At 35.8% G+C, this 16,512-nt stretch overlaps 1 protein-coding gene across 1 annotated transcript in view; it reads right to left on the minus strand.

Moving 5' to 3' along the window:
• Positions 1 to 16,512, minus strand: part of WNK3 (WNK lysine deficient protein kinase 3) — a 165,510-nt gene that overhangs the window by 36,263 nt on the left and 112,735 nt on the right. The window contains exons 10-16 of the mRNA XM_068962928.1: positions 11,555 to 11,619; positions 6,982 to 7,129; positions 6,227 to 6,343; positions 4,930 to 5,085; positions 4,797 to 4,848; positions 3,111 to 3,251; positions 1,620 to 2,548 (exon numbers count right to left, since the gene is read on the minus strand). Of these exons, the coding sequence (XP_068819029.1) occupies positions 1,620 to 2,548; positions 3,111 to 3,251; positions 4,797 to 4,848; positions 4,930 to 5,085; positions 6,227 to 6,343; positions 6,982 to 7,129; positions 11,555 to 11,619 (1,608 nt within the window). The remainder of the gene's footprint in view (positions 1 to 1,619; positions 2,549 to 3,110; positions 3,252 to 4,796; positions 4,849 to 4,929; positions 5,086 to 6,226; positions 6,344 to 6,981; positions 7,130 to 11,554; positions 11,620 to 16,512) is intronic.

Raw genomic sequence — 16,512 nt, forward strand, 5'->3', positions numbered from 1 at the left:
ACGGAATTCTAGGACACCAGAAACAGTGGAAGGTAATAAGTTTGATCTAAATGTAGCACGTGGACATTTGAAACAAATAAAAGAATCCATTTGACTTTGACACTTGGAAGATTTTCTTTTGAGCAAAAAAGCTTAAATAATAGAGAATAACATTTCATTTTTTATGGTTCTAATCACATTACATGATCATCAGATAACACATATAATGTTATTTACCGATTTTCAATTCTTCCAATCAACCTACAGACAAGGCATAACCAACTATTAAAAAATGTAGATGTTATAAACTTTGCTAATGCTAAAATATAATTTAAATAATAAAAAATGGGAGGTGTATAGGGAAGAAAAATAGAGGAAAGAGAAAATATAATTTCTCCACCATTCAGAGAAATAGTCAGATTTTATTGTAGGAAATTGCTAAATCCAAAAATCAGTAAGTATATTATTTACAAGTTATTAATAGCAATGACTACAAGAACTAAAACCAGGAACTTAAATGTTTGGGGAGTGGGAGTGTCAACACAACAATTTAATTTCCTATCCTTCTGAAATTTTGTGTTTATACATTAACTGCATAATTTTAAATTACTAGTTTATAAAAAAATAAGTAAGTTACTTTTATTCAATGGGATGTTATGCTGTTAGGTGAGATAAAACTATGGATTCTGATATGGATAGATGTCTGTAAGTGGCAGAAAAAATGCAGAACAGTACATGTATATAAGAAAGTATATGTATATAAATATATAGTATATATCTGTATCTTTGTAAATAGATATAATACATATAAAAAAGTGCTATATAAATATTTGTATGTTAGTTAAAACCATGTCTGGGAAGATTTATTAACAGCTGTGTCTACAGGTTTGGAAGTGGGGTGGATTTTACTTTATATATATGCATATATTACTTATATATTAATAATAATAGAGATACAGTGATAAATACTGTAAATGTCTATGATATACTATAAAATAAAAAATTAAGTTGTAGACCAATATGTTTATAGCACAATCCAATTTTATTGAATAAAAAGTTATAGGTTTTTATCTAGATCTGTATAAGCTTAAGTCAAGAAGGATAAGTACCATACAGTATATAAGCACCAGATAGTGGTTATCCCTATGAGCTGAAGGAACAGAAAAGAGAAGTTAAATTCTTACATTACATACATTGAGAAAAAAACAAGTCAGGAGATTATGGGGGATTTTAATTTTCTTAAAAAAATTTTTTTCAAATAAAAAACCCACAAACAAGATTAAATTAGAACCATAAAATTTTTAAAAGGAAACTGATAATAGGTATTTTTAAGTGGAAATCTAAAAGCAAGTTCTTCCTACCCCCTAAAACAATCTATCAGTCCTGTTCTGTCATTAATATAAACATAAACATTGCTCACAAGTTCCTAGCTAATTCAACAGAGGGGTCTCTCACCAAAGATAGTTCTACTGCCTCTATTGAGAAGTTTTAGGCCCCTGCATCCTAAGCCATGGCCTTTTAAACACCTGTGACCTCAGAATCTTATGACATAGATAATTTCATTTCAAAGGACAGAACTTTAGAAAAGAAGGCATTTCTTTTAAAAGCATAAGGAATTGGTTAGAAAGAATGATACTTACATGTAAACATAATTCGCTGGGTATAGAAGTTATCACATTCAGGTCCCTTTTGAACACTGATATGTTAGCAGGCTGATTCACAGCCACATTGGACAGAATCTTAGAGCCTGTCTGCTGAAAATTAGGGGACTGTGCAGTACTATCTTGAATTCCACAGTGACTGGTGCCTATGACTTCTGGCACTGGACATGAGAGTACATCTTCAGCAGAGGAAGAAAATGAAGAGTCTATGCTTTGGGTATCCTTCTGACTCTCAGGGTAGATGCTAGGTATGTTATGCTCCTGATAGAGCAAATTTCTTAATTTTTCATCCAGAGTTTTAATTCGGTTGTCTGCAAATTCCATTTTTGGAGGTCTTTCCCCATCTGATTCCAGGACAGTAGAGGATAGAAGGCTGGTTGGTTCAAGGCCAGGATTCTGAGTGGGAACGACCATCTTAGGAGAACTTGCTTCCATGTTCACTGCAGTTTCTCCTTCTTGGGAAATGAATTCTGCGTCCGTAGTTTGCTGCTGCACTAGTAAGGATTGAGGCTTTTGATCAGATATAAATGCCGGGGCTGTAAGACAGTTAGCAGTAATCTGAGTTGACTCGTCAGAAGCTGCCTGACTGGCAGCTTGGTGACCTGGATACACAGGTAGAAATATGCCTGCTTCATTGGTGAGTCCCTCACATTCAAGTGGAACTGCACAAACCGAAGTAGCAGTATGACTGGAACTACTAGCAACTAGTGCCGTTATTTGCCTGTCATCTTCTACTTGATAAAGTATAGCTGGCTGCTTAGTTTCTACACTGGCATATTCAGAAATCTTACCATCAACTACATCCTTGTGTTGTGATGTGGAGGTGAAAAGTACACGCTGGCACGGATTACTTTCTAGAGTAAGCAGTGTGTCCTGTGTTATTTCCTTATTACTTATGTTTCTTGGACCTGAAATAATAACAAAGAATGGCTAAGCATGTATTGGTAAGCACAAAGCACAGACTAGTCCAAACTCAAAAGGGACAAGGAGGAACAAGGTGCAAATCAGAACCAGTGTGAAACTACTCTTGTAAATAAGAATCAAAATACACAGAATTCAACCTGACAAGGAGAAAAACCTTTTTTTTTTTCATAAATAATGAAATTTAAATGGCTTAAGTTATATTCTAATATTAACATCTTCAAAAATGCTTATGGAAATTCTCATAAATGAAATAAAATACCCATGTTGTTGTTCAGTCACTAGTCATGTCCAACTCTTGGCGACCCTATGGACTGTAGCACGCCAGACTTCCCTGTCCTTTCCTATCTCCCAGAGTTTGCTCAAATTCATGTCCATTGAGTTGGTGATACTATCTAATCATCTCATCCTCTGCTGCCCCCTTCTCCTTTTGCCTTCAATCTTTCCCAGCATCAGAGTCTTTTCCATGAAAACAACTTAAAGATATGGTATATATTTTGCATCCCCATCTTCTAGGTCTGAATAAAGGTGCAGACAACAAACACTTACTAGAAAGTAGGTTTAACCCAGGAACTGTAGGCATGTACTGCTGAAGAGAAGGAGAAGATTGAGCCTCCCGGTTTCTTATTGTCTGATTTATACAAAATCGCCATCGACCAACTGGGGATGACTGAGGAGGAGCAGATTCATCTGTAGAAAGAATTGGCAAAAATTAATATGGTAAGCATCTGTCAATATGTTTAACTTGTTAACTAAGAAAATCAGGTTAAAACAACAAATTGTCTTTTATCTCCATTTCCAATAGCACTAGGCTAACTTACTTCTAAGACCAGACCTCCCAAACCCAATTGACACTCTAAAAAACTAAGTGCAAGATATCTTTAGAGAAGGATTTTGGATTCTTCAGAAACAAACACTGCATCAGTAGTGATTAAAAGCAGGGCACTTCTTTTGGGGAAAAAATGAAAAGCATTTTTTCCATTAAAATCTACATCTTTGTTTTGTACCTTGATTATGGTGGTCCTTACACATATCTATAGTGAAGTCGCTCAGTCATATCTGACTCTTTGCGACCCCATGGACTGTAGCCCACAAGGCTCCTCCGTCCATGGGATTCTCCAGTCAAGAATACTGGAGTGGGTTGCCATTTCCTTCTCCAGGGGATCTTCCCCACCCAGGGATCAAACCCAGGTCTCCCGCATTGCAGGCAGATCCTTTAACCTCTGAGCCACCAGGGAATCCCCTGTGTATACGTATATGTGTATACATATACACATATCTATAAGAGGACTAAAATTTACAGAACTCTACACCAAAAGAAAAAAAGCCAATTTTACTTTATAACAACTTAAAAAATAAAGAAAAATAAGCCCCTACATCTGTATTCCTACTTTGTTAACTTATTCAAATAAGTAATTCTCTTTTAAACTTTACCCTACTTTGCCAGTTAGAAATCTACTCAAACTCCTACTAATAAGAAAATGAAGACAGAGGAGAACCCTAGCATCCTAAAACAATCTGACTTTCAAGATAATGGTATCTGGTTCCATGACTCCCACACCACCTGTTGTTTCTTCATGCTATTATTAATTCCTTCAGAGGTCCTCATTTGTCTATGGCTCTTCTCCCCCTCACAGATACTCTAAATATACCTATGATCAGAGCTGAAAAGAATGGAGAAAAAAGGTTGTGAAAAGAGAAAATAGAAGACCTCATTTTTAGTCCATGGAAGTTTATCTGGTATCTGATTTACAAAAACTTATTAGTGATCAGAGCAGGTAGAAGCATATCATTGGTGGAATGAAAACAAGAAATGAATGCTACTGATATTAAACATGAGGCAAACTCAGAACACAGTGATTTTAGTTAAGAAAGTCGCTGTCCATCTCATATCAGGAGAAAAATAAAACTTGCCAGTTAAGTTCAAACATTAAAGCTGTTAAAGGTCATCAGTACTGTGACTGCTTTTCTGATAACATACCCTGTGACAACTCAGAAATAAATTAATCAGGTAAAGAACCAATACTTGGAGGAAATCTGGAGAAGAGTTTTACTTCTCACTTTTTTTACTTCTTATTTCTGAACTATAAAGTCCTTTCAAAGTGTGGGGAAACCTATATTAACAATTTATCAAATTCCTTTATTGGCTGATATCCTTCCTAAGGTATGTAAATTAAAAGTTTCCAAATGTCTTGCTTCAAAAGCCAAATGGTAAATTTTGTTAAATATACTTACTGCTGGTTTGGCTGGACGCAGAATTTATCTGTACTTGTTCAGATGATCCTGTCTGAATTAAAAATGAATAGATAAATAAAGAAGTTCCTGATACATATTCGAGAAGACCTATTTGCTAAGCAACTGCTCTTACTTGGCTACTGCTGGGTTCCACAGTAACAGAGTCAACTCCAACAGCTCTTTCTGTAGCAGAGTGAACATGAAGGATCTCCTGGGCTTGACCTACGATAGCCTTCAATTCTTCCACAAATTTTTCTTTTTCACTTTCCAGGACAAAGTTATCTTCAACCTATCCAAAAGGAAAAGTAAGCCTATTCAAAAGAATGCATTTAGTGTCTTCAAAATTATAATATGATGACTACTGTAAAGAAAAATTAATTGCTATTTAGATCTGATTGCCACAACAGAGTTAAGAAAGACTAGCAATAAAATGCCAGACAACACATTAAATTATTCTTTCTACTTGAGATCACCAGCATTTGTCAGATTGGCACTACTTACCAGAAGCCAACATTTTAAAAAATTTTGGCATTCTATAAATTAATTGCCATTTGAAGAACATAACTGAGGCAATGTTTACATTTAAAACTAGGATGTCCAAACCCAAAAGCTTTTAAATCAAAAATCACAAAATGAAACATCTCTAAAGATGATAAAGTATGGCCCCAAGACAGTTCACAAAATACTAAGGTGAATAAGAGGCAGAATTCACAATATTATTAACATTTTCAAATGTTAAATTCTGCTTGGCCAGGAATGTATATCCAAAGAAAACTGGCAGAAACGAAAGTATTATGTACTCTTCCTGCCACCCTAGCCCATTCCCCTAAAAAAAGAGGGGAATACTAACTTAAGCCTAACGATTCAAAGAAAATACAAAAACTAAATGAAATGATGAACATTACTTGAACACCTTTATGTAAGATGTTATAACTGTATAAACTATTAATGCTTAGGACTCATCCCCCCAAATTCTAATTTAATTAGGGACCCAGGAAACAGAACTGTTTTTGTCTTAGGGTTTTTTTGGCCACACCATGTGGTTTGCAGGATCTTAGTTCCCCAACCAGGAACTGAACCTGGGCAACTGCAGTGAAAGCTCCAAGTCCTAACCACTGGACCTCTAAGGAATTCTCCAAAGGACTGTTTTTTAAAAGCTCTTCTGTTGATTTTGACATGCAGCTAGAGTTAAGAACCACTGACCTAGCTCCTCTCTTAATGAAACTCCCTCATATTCTACACATAAATATACTGACACCAGAGGGGGTATAGTGACTTACTTTTTATCATAACCAATTTAGCTCTTTACAAATTTTAAAAAGCAGCAGTACCCTAAGAAAATATGGCTCTCAGTAGATGATGGGGGAGAATTAAAGGGGGAAAAGACAAAGAATGCTGAAGGGAAAATAATTTGTCTTCTCTGTACTTACCATATAGTCTGCAATATCCTCTGGTGCATCACCATCAACATCAAACTTGAAGGTGACCATCTTGTTATTGTGTGTCTCCAGTTGACACTCCACCATATTGTCTCCAGAGGTAGAAACCTGGGCACAAATATTTTACTAGTTTAAGAGTCAGTCATTGCCTTCTCTTTGCAAATGAAACAGGAAATATTTTGATGAGCTCACATAAAATATAAGAAAAAATGGTCTAAAATATTGAGAATCTAAAAAGATTCTGCTTTTCCCTTGGTGAAATACTGTCTAAATAATCACTGTATGACAAATCTAAGGCTCAAATTATTCAGCAAAAATATCAGGAAAGAAAAGAAACACAACTTTTATAAAAATCCAAAAACAGTTACAATAGTCCCTATAACTATCTGCAATGCAAAGATCTAAATCTGGCCAATCATTTTCAAAATTCTCCTAATCCCACAAATTGACCTTTAAGCAAAGAAAAATACACTAATAATAGAAATGTAAACTGGTCCAACCTTTCTGGACAGCAATCTAGAAATATGTATTGAGAAAGTTTAAAAATCTTCATATTCTGATCAATAATTCTACTTCCAAGAATCTATCATAAGGAAATAATCAGCACAAATACAAAGATTTGTGCTCAAAGTTGTCTGCTGAAGAATTTCATAATACTCTATACTCACTGCCACAGCAACATCGCCCCTCCCTGACTCCCCAGACCTCAACATGCACTCTTAACCAAGTCATATTTACACACTGACCTGAAGAACAATAAGCTGAAATTTAGTTCCCTTCTCTGACCGAGGACAGGAAGCTCTTCTCTGTTTGATCCGATCTTGTTTGCCATTTCCACTTGGGTTATCAGGGGTATTTGTGTTTTCCTTCACAGGTGCCACATCATGATTCAAACTATTATTAAAAAAAAAAAAAAGCCAACTCCAATTCAGTTTCTCAGAGAAGACATTATTCTATGATTCTCAAAGTCCAATATTTAACCCAAATCAGATTTATAACATCTGAAATCCCTGTATGGCTAGAATCATTCCATTTTGATGGTAAAATTCTAAGAAAAACACTCGATTATAAAATAATAATGAGTTTAAATAAAATATATAAGTTGTACAATATCTCTCAAAAAGTTATGATTGTACAACTTTGCAAATATACTAAATGTCATTGAACTGTACACTTTAAATGGGTGAAAATTTAATGGTATGTGAATTATGTCTCAATGAAGCTGTTTTTAAAAGTTACGAAACACTGAGATTACTTTGTATGTATTAGGCAAACATCTCATAGTAATGGGAGTGAAAGAAAAACACTGCTAGTGATGGACCTCTGTGGAAGCTTTTATCAGTGGATGTTCTTGACCAATTTTATTTTGTTTGTTTAGGATTTTCTTATTAATATGTTCAAATAAAATTCTAAAAACCAATTCTAACTTAAAATAATATACCTGTTCATGTAACAAAATCAACAGAGGATAGATGAGGTGTGGAAGACAGGAATAGTACAGGAAACAGAATAAGAAATGAAAATTAGATAAAGAAAAGGAATATTATTCAGCTATAAAAAGAATTCCTGAAAAAAATCTACTCCTGATCACTGGCTATACTAAAGCCTTTGACTGTGTGGATCAAAACAAACTGTGGAAAATTCTTCAAGAGATGGGACTACCAGACCACATTACCTACCTCCTGAGAAACCTGTATGTAAGTCAAGAAGCAACAGTTAGAACTGGACATAGAACAATAGACTGGTTCCAAATGGAAAAGAGTACGACAAGGCTGTATATTGTCTTCCTGCTTATTTAACTTATATGCAGAGTACACCATGCAAAATGCCAGACAGGATGAAGTACAAGCTGGAATCAAGATTGCCGGGAGAAATATCAATAACCTCAGATATGCAGATGATACCACCCTAATGGCAGAAAGTAAAGAGGAACTAAAGAGGCTCTTGATGAAGTTGAAAGAGAAGAGTGGAAAAAGCTGGCTTAAAACTCAACATTCAAAAAACAAAGATCATGGCATCTGGTCCCATTACTTCATGGCAAGTAGATGGGGAAACAATGGAGACAGTGACAAACTTTATTTTTTTGGGCTCCAAAATCACTGCAGATGGTGACTGCAGCCATGAAATTAGAAGACGCTTGACCCCTGGAAGAAAAGCTGTGACAAACCTAGACAGTGCATTAAAAAGCAGAGACATTCATTTGCCAACAAAGGTCCATATAGTCAAAGCTATGGTTCTTCCAGTAGTCATGTATGGATATGAGAGTTGGACCATAAAAAATGGTGAGTGCCACAGAATTGATGTTTTCAAATTGTGGTGCTGAAGAAGACACTTGAGAGTCACTTGGACAGCAAGGAAATCAAACCAGTCAATCTTAAGGGAAATCAGTCCTGAATATTCATTGGAAGGATTGATGCTGAAGCTGAAGCTCCAATACTTTGGCCACCTGATGTGAAGAGCCGACTCACTGGAAAAGACCCTGATACTAGGAAAGACAGAGGGCAGGAGGAGAAAGGTGTAACAGAGGATAATATGGTTGGATGGCATCACCTACTCAATGGACATGAGTTTGAGCAAATCTGGGAGATAGTGAAGGATAGGGAAGCCTGGCATGCTGCAGTCCATGGGGTTGCAAAGAGTCAGATATGACTTAGCAACTGAACAACAACATAAGAAGAATGAAATCTTGCCATTTGTAACAACATACATAGAAGTTGAGGGCATTATGCTAAGTGAAGTAAGTCAGAAAGAGAAATACAAAAACCATATGATCTTTTTGTGTAATCTAAAAATAGGAAAAAACAACCAAGCAAAAAATTCCCCAGGCTCAAAGATATAGAGGATAGACTGGTGGGTGCCAGAGGCAGGAGTGGGGGGAAGGTAGAGAGTGGGTGAAATGGGTGAAGGGAGTCAAAATGTACAAACTATTAATACCAGTTATAAAATAATTAAATCATGGAGATATAATATACATCATGGAGATGATAGTTAATAATACTGTACTGCATATTTCAAAGTTTCTCAGAGTAGATTTTTTAAGTTCTCATCATAAGAAAAAAATCTTTATTAACTATATATGGTGATGAATGTTTAGACTTATTGTGATCATTTCACAATATATAAACATAGTAAATCATTATATTGTACATCTGAAACTAACATAAAGGTGTACGTCAGGTTTACCTCAATAGAAAGAAAGAAAGAAACAAAGGAGGAGGGAGGGAGTGAGGGAGGAAGGAAGAAGAAAAAATACACCACAATTTTGGTTAAAAAAACTGAATGAATAATGTGAAAATTATTCAACATTATTAATTCTAACTATATTTTGCAGGTTCAAGGTTCAATATGATTATGACAGGGCAGACTTTCTATTGATCTGTATCAAAGGTATTTTTCAGCTTTTTCCTTAATACATTTGAATATATTTCAATACATTTGAAACTTAAATGAGGTCTGTAAGCACCAGATATTTTAAAAATTGATTTTTAGGTTAAGTCCTTTCTCCTAAAGAACTATTCATGAAGTATCTGTATAAAGATATACAAGAAAAGAAAAACAGCCCCTAATATTTTTTCTATGTCCCTGTGAAAAAGAATTTCCATAACTACAAGTGGAGAAAGAAGATTCAGTAATACTGCTCTTAGTTCTTTAATAGACAGAGAAATAGCAGTAACATAACACCTTAAGAGGATAAAACGGATATAATTTTAGTCAATGCAGTTGTATCATTCACTTTACAAAGTTATTTTAAAACATTAGTTTAGGGTTTCGAACAAGATGGCAGAAATTATACCCCTAAGTATAACAATAAAATCTGGAAATAATACAGTAGAGTATCATAGGAGGGCACTGAAGAGTGAAAAGATGAAGGCAGACTGGCTAGGCCACTCCCAGGACTTGAAGAAAAATATAGCAGCTAAGCATCTGGTTACCCACCCAGTGACAGAAAGCAGTCCAAGTTCAGCGTCTCTTGACTCTTGACCAAAAGGCAAAGGTAGCTCAAGCACAGTGGTCTCCTGAGCCCCAACTCAGCAACAGAAGGTAGTTAAAGTGAGCCCTTTCCTCCCCTGGTAATGCTGGTGGGAACTCTACCAGTAGCATGTGGTCTGGAGAGAGAGCCTAGGGCAGTGGGCCTAGGGCACTGTTCTCCAACCCCTTGGTCCAGCAGTGGGCCCCAGTGATATAAGATGAACCAAAGCAGACCAGAATAGTACTATAGGGACTCTGAAAACTAAATTGGCATTAAACCATAGTCCACAAAAGTATCGATAAACGAGTACCTTGGCACCTAAACACAGTGACTGCCTGCTAAAATAGAGGATTTAAATAGGATCCAGAATATCCTAACATAATGTCCAAAATGTCCAGGATACAAATGAAAATTCTTTGTCATACCCAAAACCAGGAAAATCACAACTTGAATGTGAAAAGTCGATCAAGAGATGCCAAGACCAGGATGAATCAGGATGAATCAGAACTACCTGACAAAGATTTTTTATCAAATTGTTTCAAAGATCAATTACAACTACTCCTGAAACAAATGAAAAGTCAGAAAATCTCATAATAATAGAATATATTAAGGAAGAACCAAGTGGAAATTATAAAAGGAATACAATCATAGAAATAAGTGATTCATTTTGCACAATAGCAGAATGAATAGGACAAAGGAAAGAATCAATATCCGTGAATTTGAATACAGAACAAATGAAACTAAGCCAATCTGAACAAGATAGGGGCTTCCCAGGTAGCTCAGATGGTAAACAATCTGCCTGCCATGTAGGAGACCCCAGTTTGATTCCTGGGTCAGAAAGTTATTACCAAATGAAAATACAATTATATATATACAATACATAAAATTATCTGGTTTTTATAATAATATATTATTATATCTGGTTGTAAATTATTTAGATTAGCTGGAACTTTAAATTACATTATTTCCTTTTTTAAATTCTTACAATCTTTTCTTAAGAACAGAATATGAAGAGAATTCCCTGGTGGTCCAGTGGTTTGGACTCTGCACTCTCACCACCAAGGGCCTAGATTCGAACCCTGGTCAGGGAACTAAGATCCCACACGCCAAAAAAAAAAAAAAATCCAGACTATTATAATAATGTGAACAAGAAAATGGTCAATAATATCACAATCCATATGATCCCTATTAACATAAAAAAGTAAGAATAATATATACTATTTTTATTGAATATACACACAAATACTAGAACACAGAAGCTTCTGTAGTCAAGAGACTAAGCACCTAAAGAAGGCAAATACTTCAACATGCCCTCATTGCTTTCATGGTACTAATTTGAAGATACTCACGTTTGAACTAAATCTGGTTTTAGAAGAGTTGCTTGTTGTTCAGCTCCAACTGCTTGGGATACAGGCTGTAAATAGCACAGAAATAAAACTTTATAACAGCAAACTTCAAGTTGAAGGTGCAATTTGCTATTATTGCAGAAAACATGTCTGTTACATTTCATATTTTGGTTACCACACAAACCAGGTAGAATGTCTACATTACTGAATGTCTATATCAATCCTACTATTGATGTTACTGCCAGAAAAAGAAAAAATGTAGCAGTATTGATATTCACCAAGACTTTTTCATAAAAAAGATAGCATTGTTTCATATACTTTTGTTTGTTATCTTTCAGTGGCTTCCAGTCCTAATTGCAAAACTACTAATGAATTGGTATCACTCCAGAAACAGATAAACCAGTGCTTCAAGGTTTAACATGTTGTATGGTCTCTCTCGCTCTCTCTTGTTCTCTCTTCACTGAACTACTGCCAGCAATCCCTTTGAGGTGTTAGTATCCAACAGGTGCAATACTGGCTTCTAGGAGAAAAGTTTAAGCCCTTTACAAATGCAAGTTTCAACTCTGTTGGAAAATAATTTTAAACATTTATCTAATCCATCCAATGTATTGCCACTGGTGACAGCAGAGTGACTTTAAAATGCAAATCTATCAAAATCAATCACTTATCTACCTAGTTCAAATTCTCTAATGATGGCACCTCATCTTCTATAAGGTTAAGTCCCTTTGGATGACATATTAAGTCCTTAATGAACTGGTCCCTGCCTCATTCTCTAGTTCTTCTCCCCTTGAGGTGACACCGAACTCTCACTCCTGTGAATGAGTTGAGCTTTTCCATATCTGGTGACTCTACTTATATTCCTTCATCTCCCTGGACTATTTATAATAGATATTATAATCACTACCATGTTAAGAAAATAGCATTCTTTGGTTATTTTTTCCCATTTTATTGCTTTTATGTTACTACTTACATTGTATAATTCAAAATTTTCAAAGGATAGCAAATACTAAGTGTATAGAAAAATAGGGATTTTCATAAACCACTGGGATTTATGGGACTGTAAACTGGCTAGACCTTTCTGAAGGGTAATTCAACAATTAAATTATCCAAGTTTTTAAAATGTCTAGCAATTTCATTTCTAGCAATTTAACCCAAGGAAATAATCAAAACTGTATGTGAGTCACTCAGTTGTGTCTGACTCTTTGCAACTCCAAGGACTACGGCCGGCCAGGCTCCTCTGTCCATGGAATTCTCTATGCAAGAATACTGGAGTGAGTAGCCATTCCCTTCTTCAGGGGATCTTCCTGACTCAGGGATTGAACCTGGGTCTCCTGTATTGCAGGCAGATTATTTACAACATGAGCCATCAGGGAAACCCTATTGATAAATACTCTTCCTATAAAAGGACCAAACTTAAAGAAATGCCATAATTGAATATAAGCACATGAGAATATCAAGTGTGCTGACTGGAAAAAAATATATTCCATTTTGTTAATTCTTCTACTGATTTTAAGATGTGTTCTGTAAACCAAGATAAGAAATCAAATTAACAAAGTTCAACTTTCTTCTTTCACTTTCAGCTGACAACAAAGAATTATATCAGAATGGAAAAGTAGAACTGCTTCAAATGCACACAAGTTAGCTACTACTCAAAGAAACACTGATTTTAACCCAATATTGTATAATATTTTATTTTAACAAAAATATTTAGGTGAGGCTTATAGCAATATATTATCATGTAGGTACTCACTGAGAAGGCTGAATCCGATAAACTGCAAATTTGGCAATATCTTACTATACATCCTATTAATCTGAGTAATTTGGGGGGAAAAGATATAAAAGCATCCCATTTTATATAATTCCATATTTTTCCACAGAGTTTATAGACAACACAGAATCAAAAGAGTTGTAAATAATTCTAATTTTAACCTTAACATTAGAATCTGCAACATGTAAAAATTCTAGTCATATACTGCTAGGCACTGCCAAATGATAGGAGAAGGCAATGGCACCCCATTCCAGTATTCTTGCCTGGAAAATCCCATTGATGGAGGAGCCTGGAGGGCTACAGTCCATGGGGTCGCACAGAGTCAGACACGACTGAGCAACTTCACTTTCACTTTTCACTTTCATGTACTGGAGAAGGAAATGGCAACCCACTCCAGTGTTCTTGCCTGGAGAATCCCAGGGACGGGGGAGCCTGGTGGGCTGCCATCTGTGGGGTCGCACAGAGTCAGACACGACTGAAGCAACTTAGCAGCAGCAGCAGCCAAATGATAATCAAATGTTTGTCATAGAGTGGTTTTAAGCTTGTAAGATAATATTCAAAAGTTTTATACTACCCTGGTCCTTTTGTCTGAGTAAATTATAGTAAAATCAGGAAATAAATCAAGAGTTCATACAAAGATTTATCTATAAGGATGTTCTTCACAACATGGAATATAATTACAAACAGCAAAAAGAAAAAGAAGAAAAATAGACACATGTTTCTTTTACCTGCTCCATTAAATAAATAATGGATGATGGATAAACCGGAATAACCACAGTGGTGTGATCACTCACCTAGAGGCAGACATCCTGCAGTGTGAAGTCAAGTGGGCCTTAGGAAGCATCACTGCCAACAAACATAGTGGAGGTAATGGAATACTAGCTGAACTATTTCAAATCCTAAAAGATGATGCTGTAAAAGTGTTGCACTCAATATGCCAGAAAATTTGGAAAACTCAGCAGTGGCCACAGGACTGAAAAAGGTCCACTTTCATTCCAATACCAAAGAAGGGCAATGCCAAAGAATGTTCAAACTACAACACAATTGCACTCATTTCACATGCTAGCAAGATTAGGCTCAAAATCCTGCAAGCTAGGCATCAGCAGTACATGAGCTAAGAACTTCCAGATGTACAAGCTGCATTTAGAAAAGGCAGAGGAAGCAGAGATCAAACTGCCAACATCCGTTGGATCATAGAAAAACTAAGAGAATTCCAGAAAAACATCTTCTGCTGCACTGACTATGCTAAAGCCTTTGACTGACTGTGTGGATCACAAGAAACTGTGGAAAATTCTTCAAGATATAGGAATACCAGACCACCTTACCTGCATCCTGAGAAACCTGTATGTAGGTCAAGATGCAACAGTTAGAACTGGACATGAAACAATGAACTGGTTCAAAACTGGGAAAGGAGTACATCAAGGCTGTATATTGTCACCCTGCTAATTTTACTTATATGCAGAGTACATCATGTGAAACGCCAGGCTGAATGAATCACAAGCTGGAATCAAGATTTCAGGGAGAAATATCAATAATCTCGGATGATGACACCACCCTTATGGCAGAAAGCAAAGAGGAACTAAAGAGCCTCTTGATGAAGGTGAAAGAGGAGAGTGGAAAAAGCTGGCTTAAAACCCAGCATTCAAAAAACTAGGATCATGTCATCCAGTTCCATCACTTCATGGCAAGTAGATGGGGAAGCAATGGAAACAGTGACATACTTTATTTTCTTGAGCTCCAAAATCACTGTGGATGGTGACTGCAGCCATGAAATTAAAAGACGCTTGCTCCTTGGAAGACAAGCTATAACAAATATAGACAGTGTATTAAAAAGCAGAGACATTTGTTTGCCAACAAAGGTCCATATAGTCAAAGCTATGGTTTTTCCAGTAGTCATGTATGGATATGAGAGCTGGACCATAAAGAAGGCTGAGCGCTGAAGAATTGATGCTTTTGAGCTGTGGTGCTGAAGAAGACGTGAGAGTCCCTTAGACAACAAAGAGATCAAATCAGTCAATCTTAAAGGAAATCAACTCTAAATATTCATTGGAAGGGGTGATGTTGAAGCTAAAGTTCCAATATATGGCCACCTGATGCGAAGAGCTGATTCATTAGAAAAGATGCTGATGCTAGGAAAGATTGAAGGCAAGAGGAGAAGGAGATGACAGAGGATGAGATGGTTGGATGGCATCATCGACTCAATGGACACGAGTTTGAGCAAGCTCTGGGAGATGGTGAAGGACAGGGAAGCCTGGCATGCTGCAGTCCATGGGGTTCCAGAGTCAGACACAACTGAACAACAACAAAAATAAATAATGGTACATTCATACTAAAGGCTTTATGCAGCCCTTTAAAATGTGCTAAAACATGTAAGATGTTATATGTGGAAAAAGATTTATATACATTATGGTTACATTAAAACTGCATATATGCATAAGCTTATAAAATGATCTAGAAGAATACACACTTCGTGTCAAGCAAGCTTAACTATATTCATCTTGTTTTGGGAATAAGAACTTTATACAGATTTATCAACCCTGAAATCTGGTAATCTCAGGGCTGGTTCCCATTATGTCAGTGCACAACATTATAGTTGTTTTAGACAAAAGTAAAAATGGAACATTTCACTAAATTTGAAAAACATCTACAAAAATGGCCAGGCTTCTATATGTAAATATTAATTTTGAACTCCCAGAAATATTATGACAGAACTTGATATAAAGCTGGCAATTAAAAAAGCAGATGAATCAACTATTAGCTTTGATTCTGAGGACCAAAATAATTGTTAATAATAAGTGGTTATAAAATATAATTCCAGATTGTTGTCATAGAAACTATGTTTTGTTTATGTTACCTCCAGATTTAAGCATGAGGACACCATGTTACTGCTTCATCTTGCTAGGACTCCCCATAATTTATTTAAGTTTCTTTAATACAAAGATTTGTTAAAGTTGGATACAACAAGATGTTGTTAATGTTGTGTATACAAAAAAAAATCTCTTTGACAAAGTATTTGCTTTCAAATACTTTGAAATGTAAACAGTGATTAAAGAGTTAATCATCTAATCTCTAATTAGAAGCCAATCTAATTTATCCAGGGGAAAAAATCTTCAGTATGAATTGACCAGGTTAGATGGTGGAAGGGGAAAGTAGGAAACAGTATATTCTTCTCATTTCTCCCCAGTTCTTACCT

Source organism: Capricornis sumatraensis, chromosome X (genome assembly GCF_032405125.1).
Source record: "Capricornis sumatraensis isolate serow.1 chromosome X, serow.2, whole genome shotgun sequence".
NCBI classification, from domain to species: Eukaryota; Metazoa; Chordata; class Mammalia; order Artiodactyla; family Bovidae; genus Capricornis; species Capricornis sumatraensis.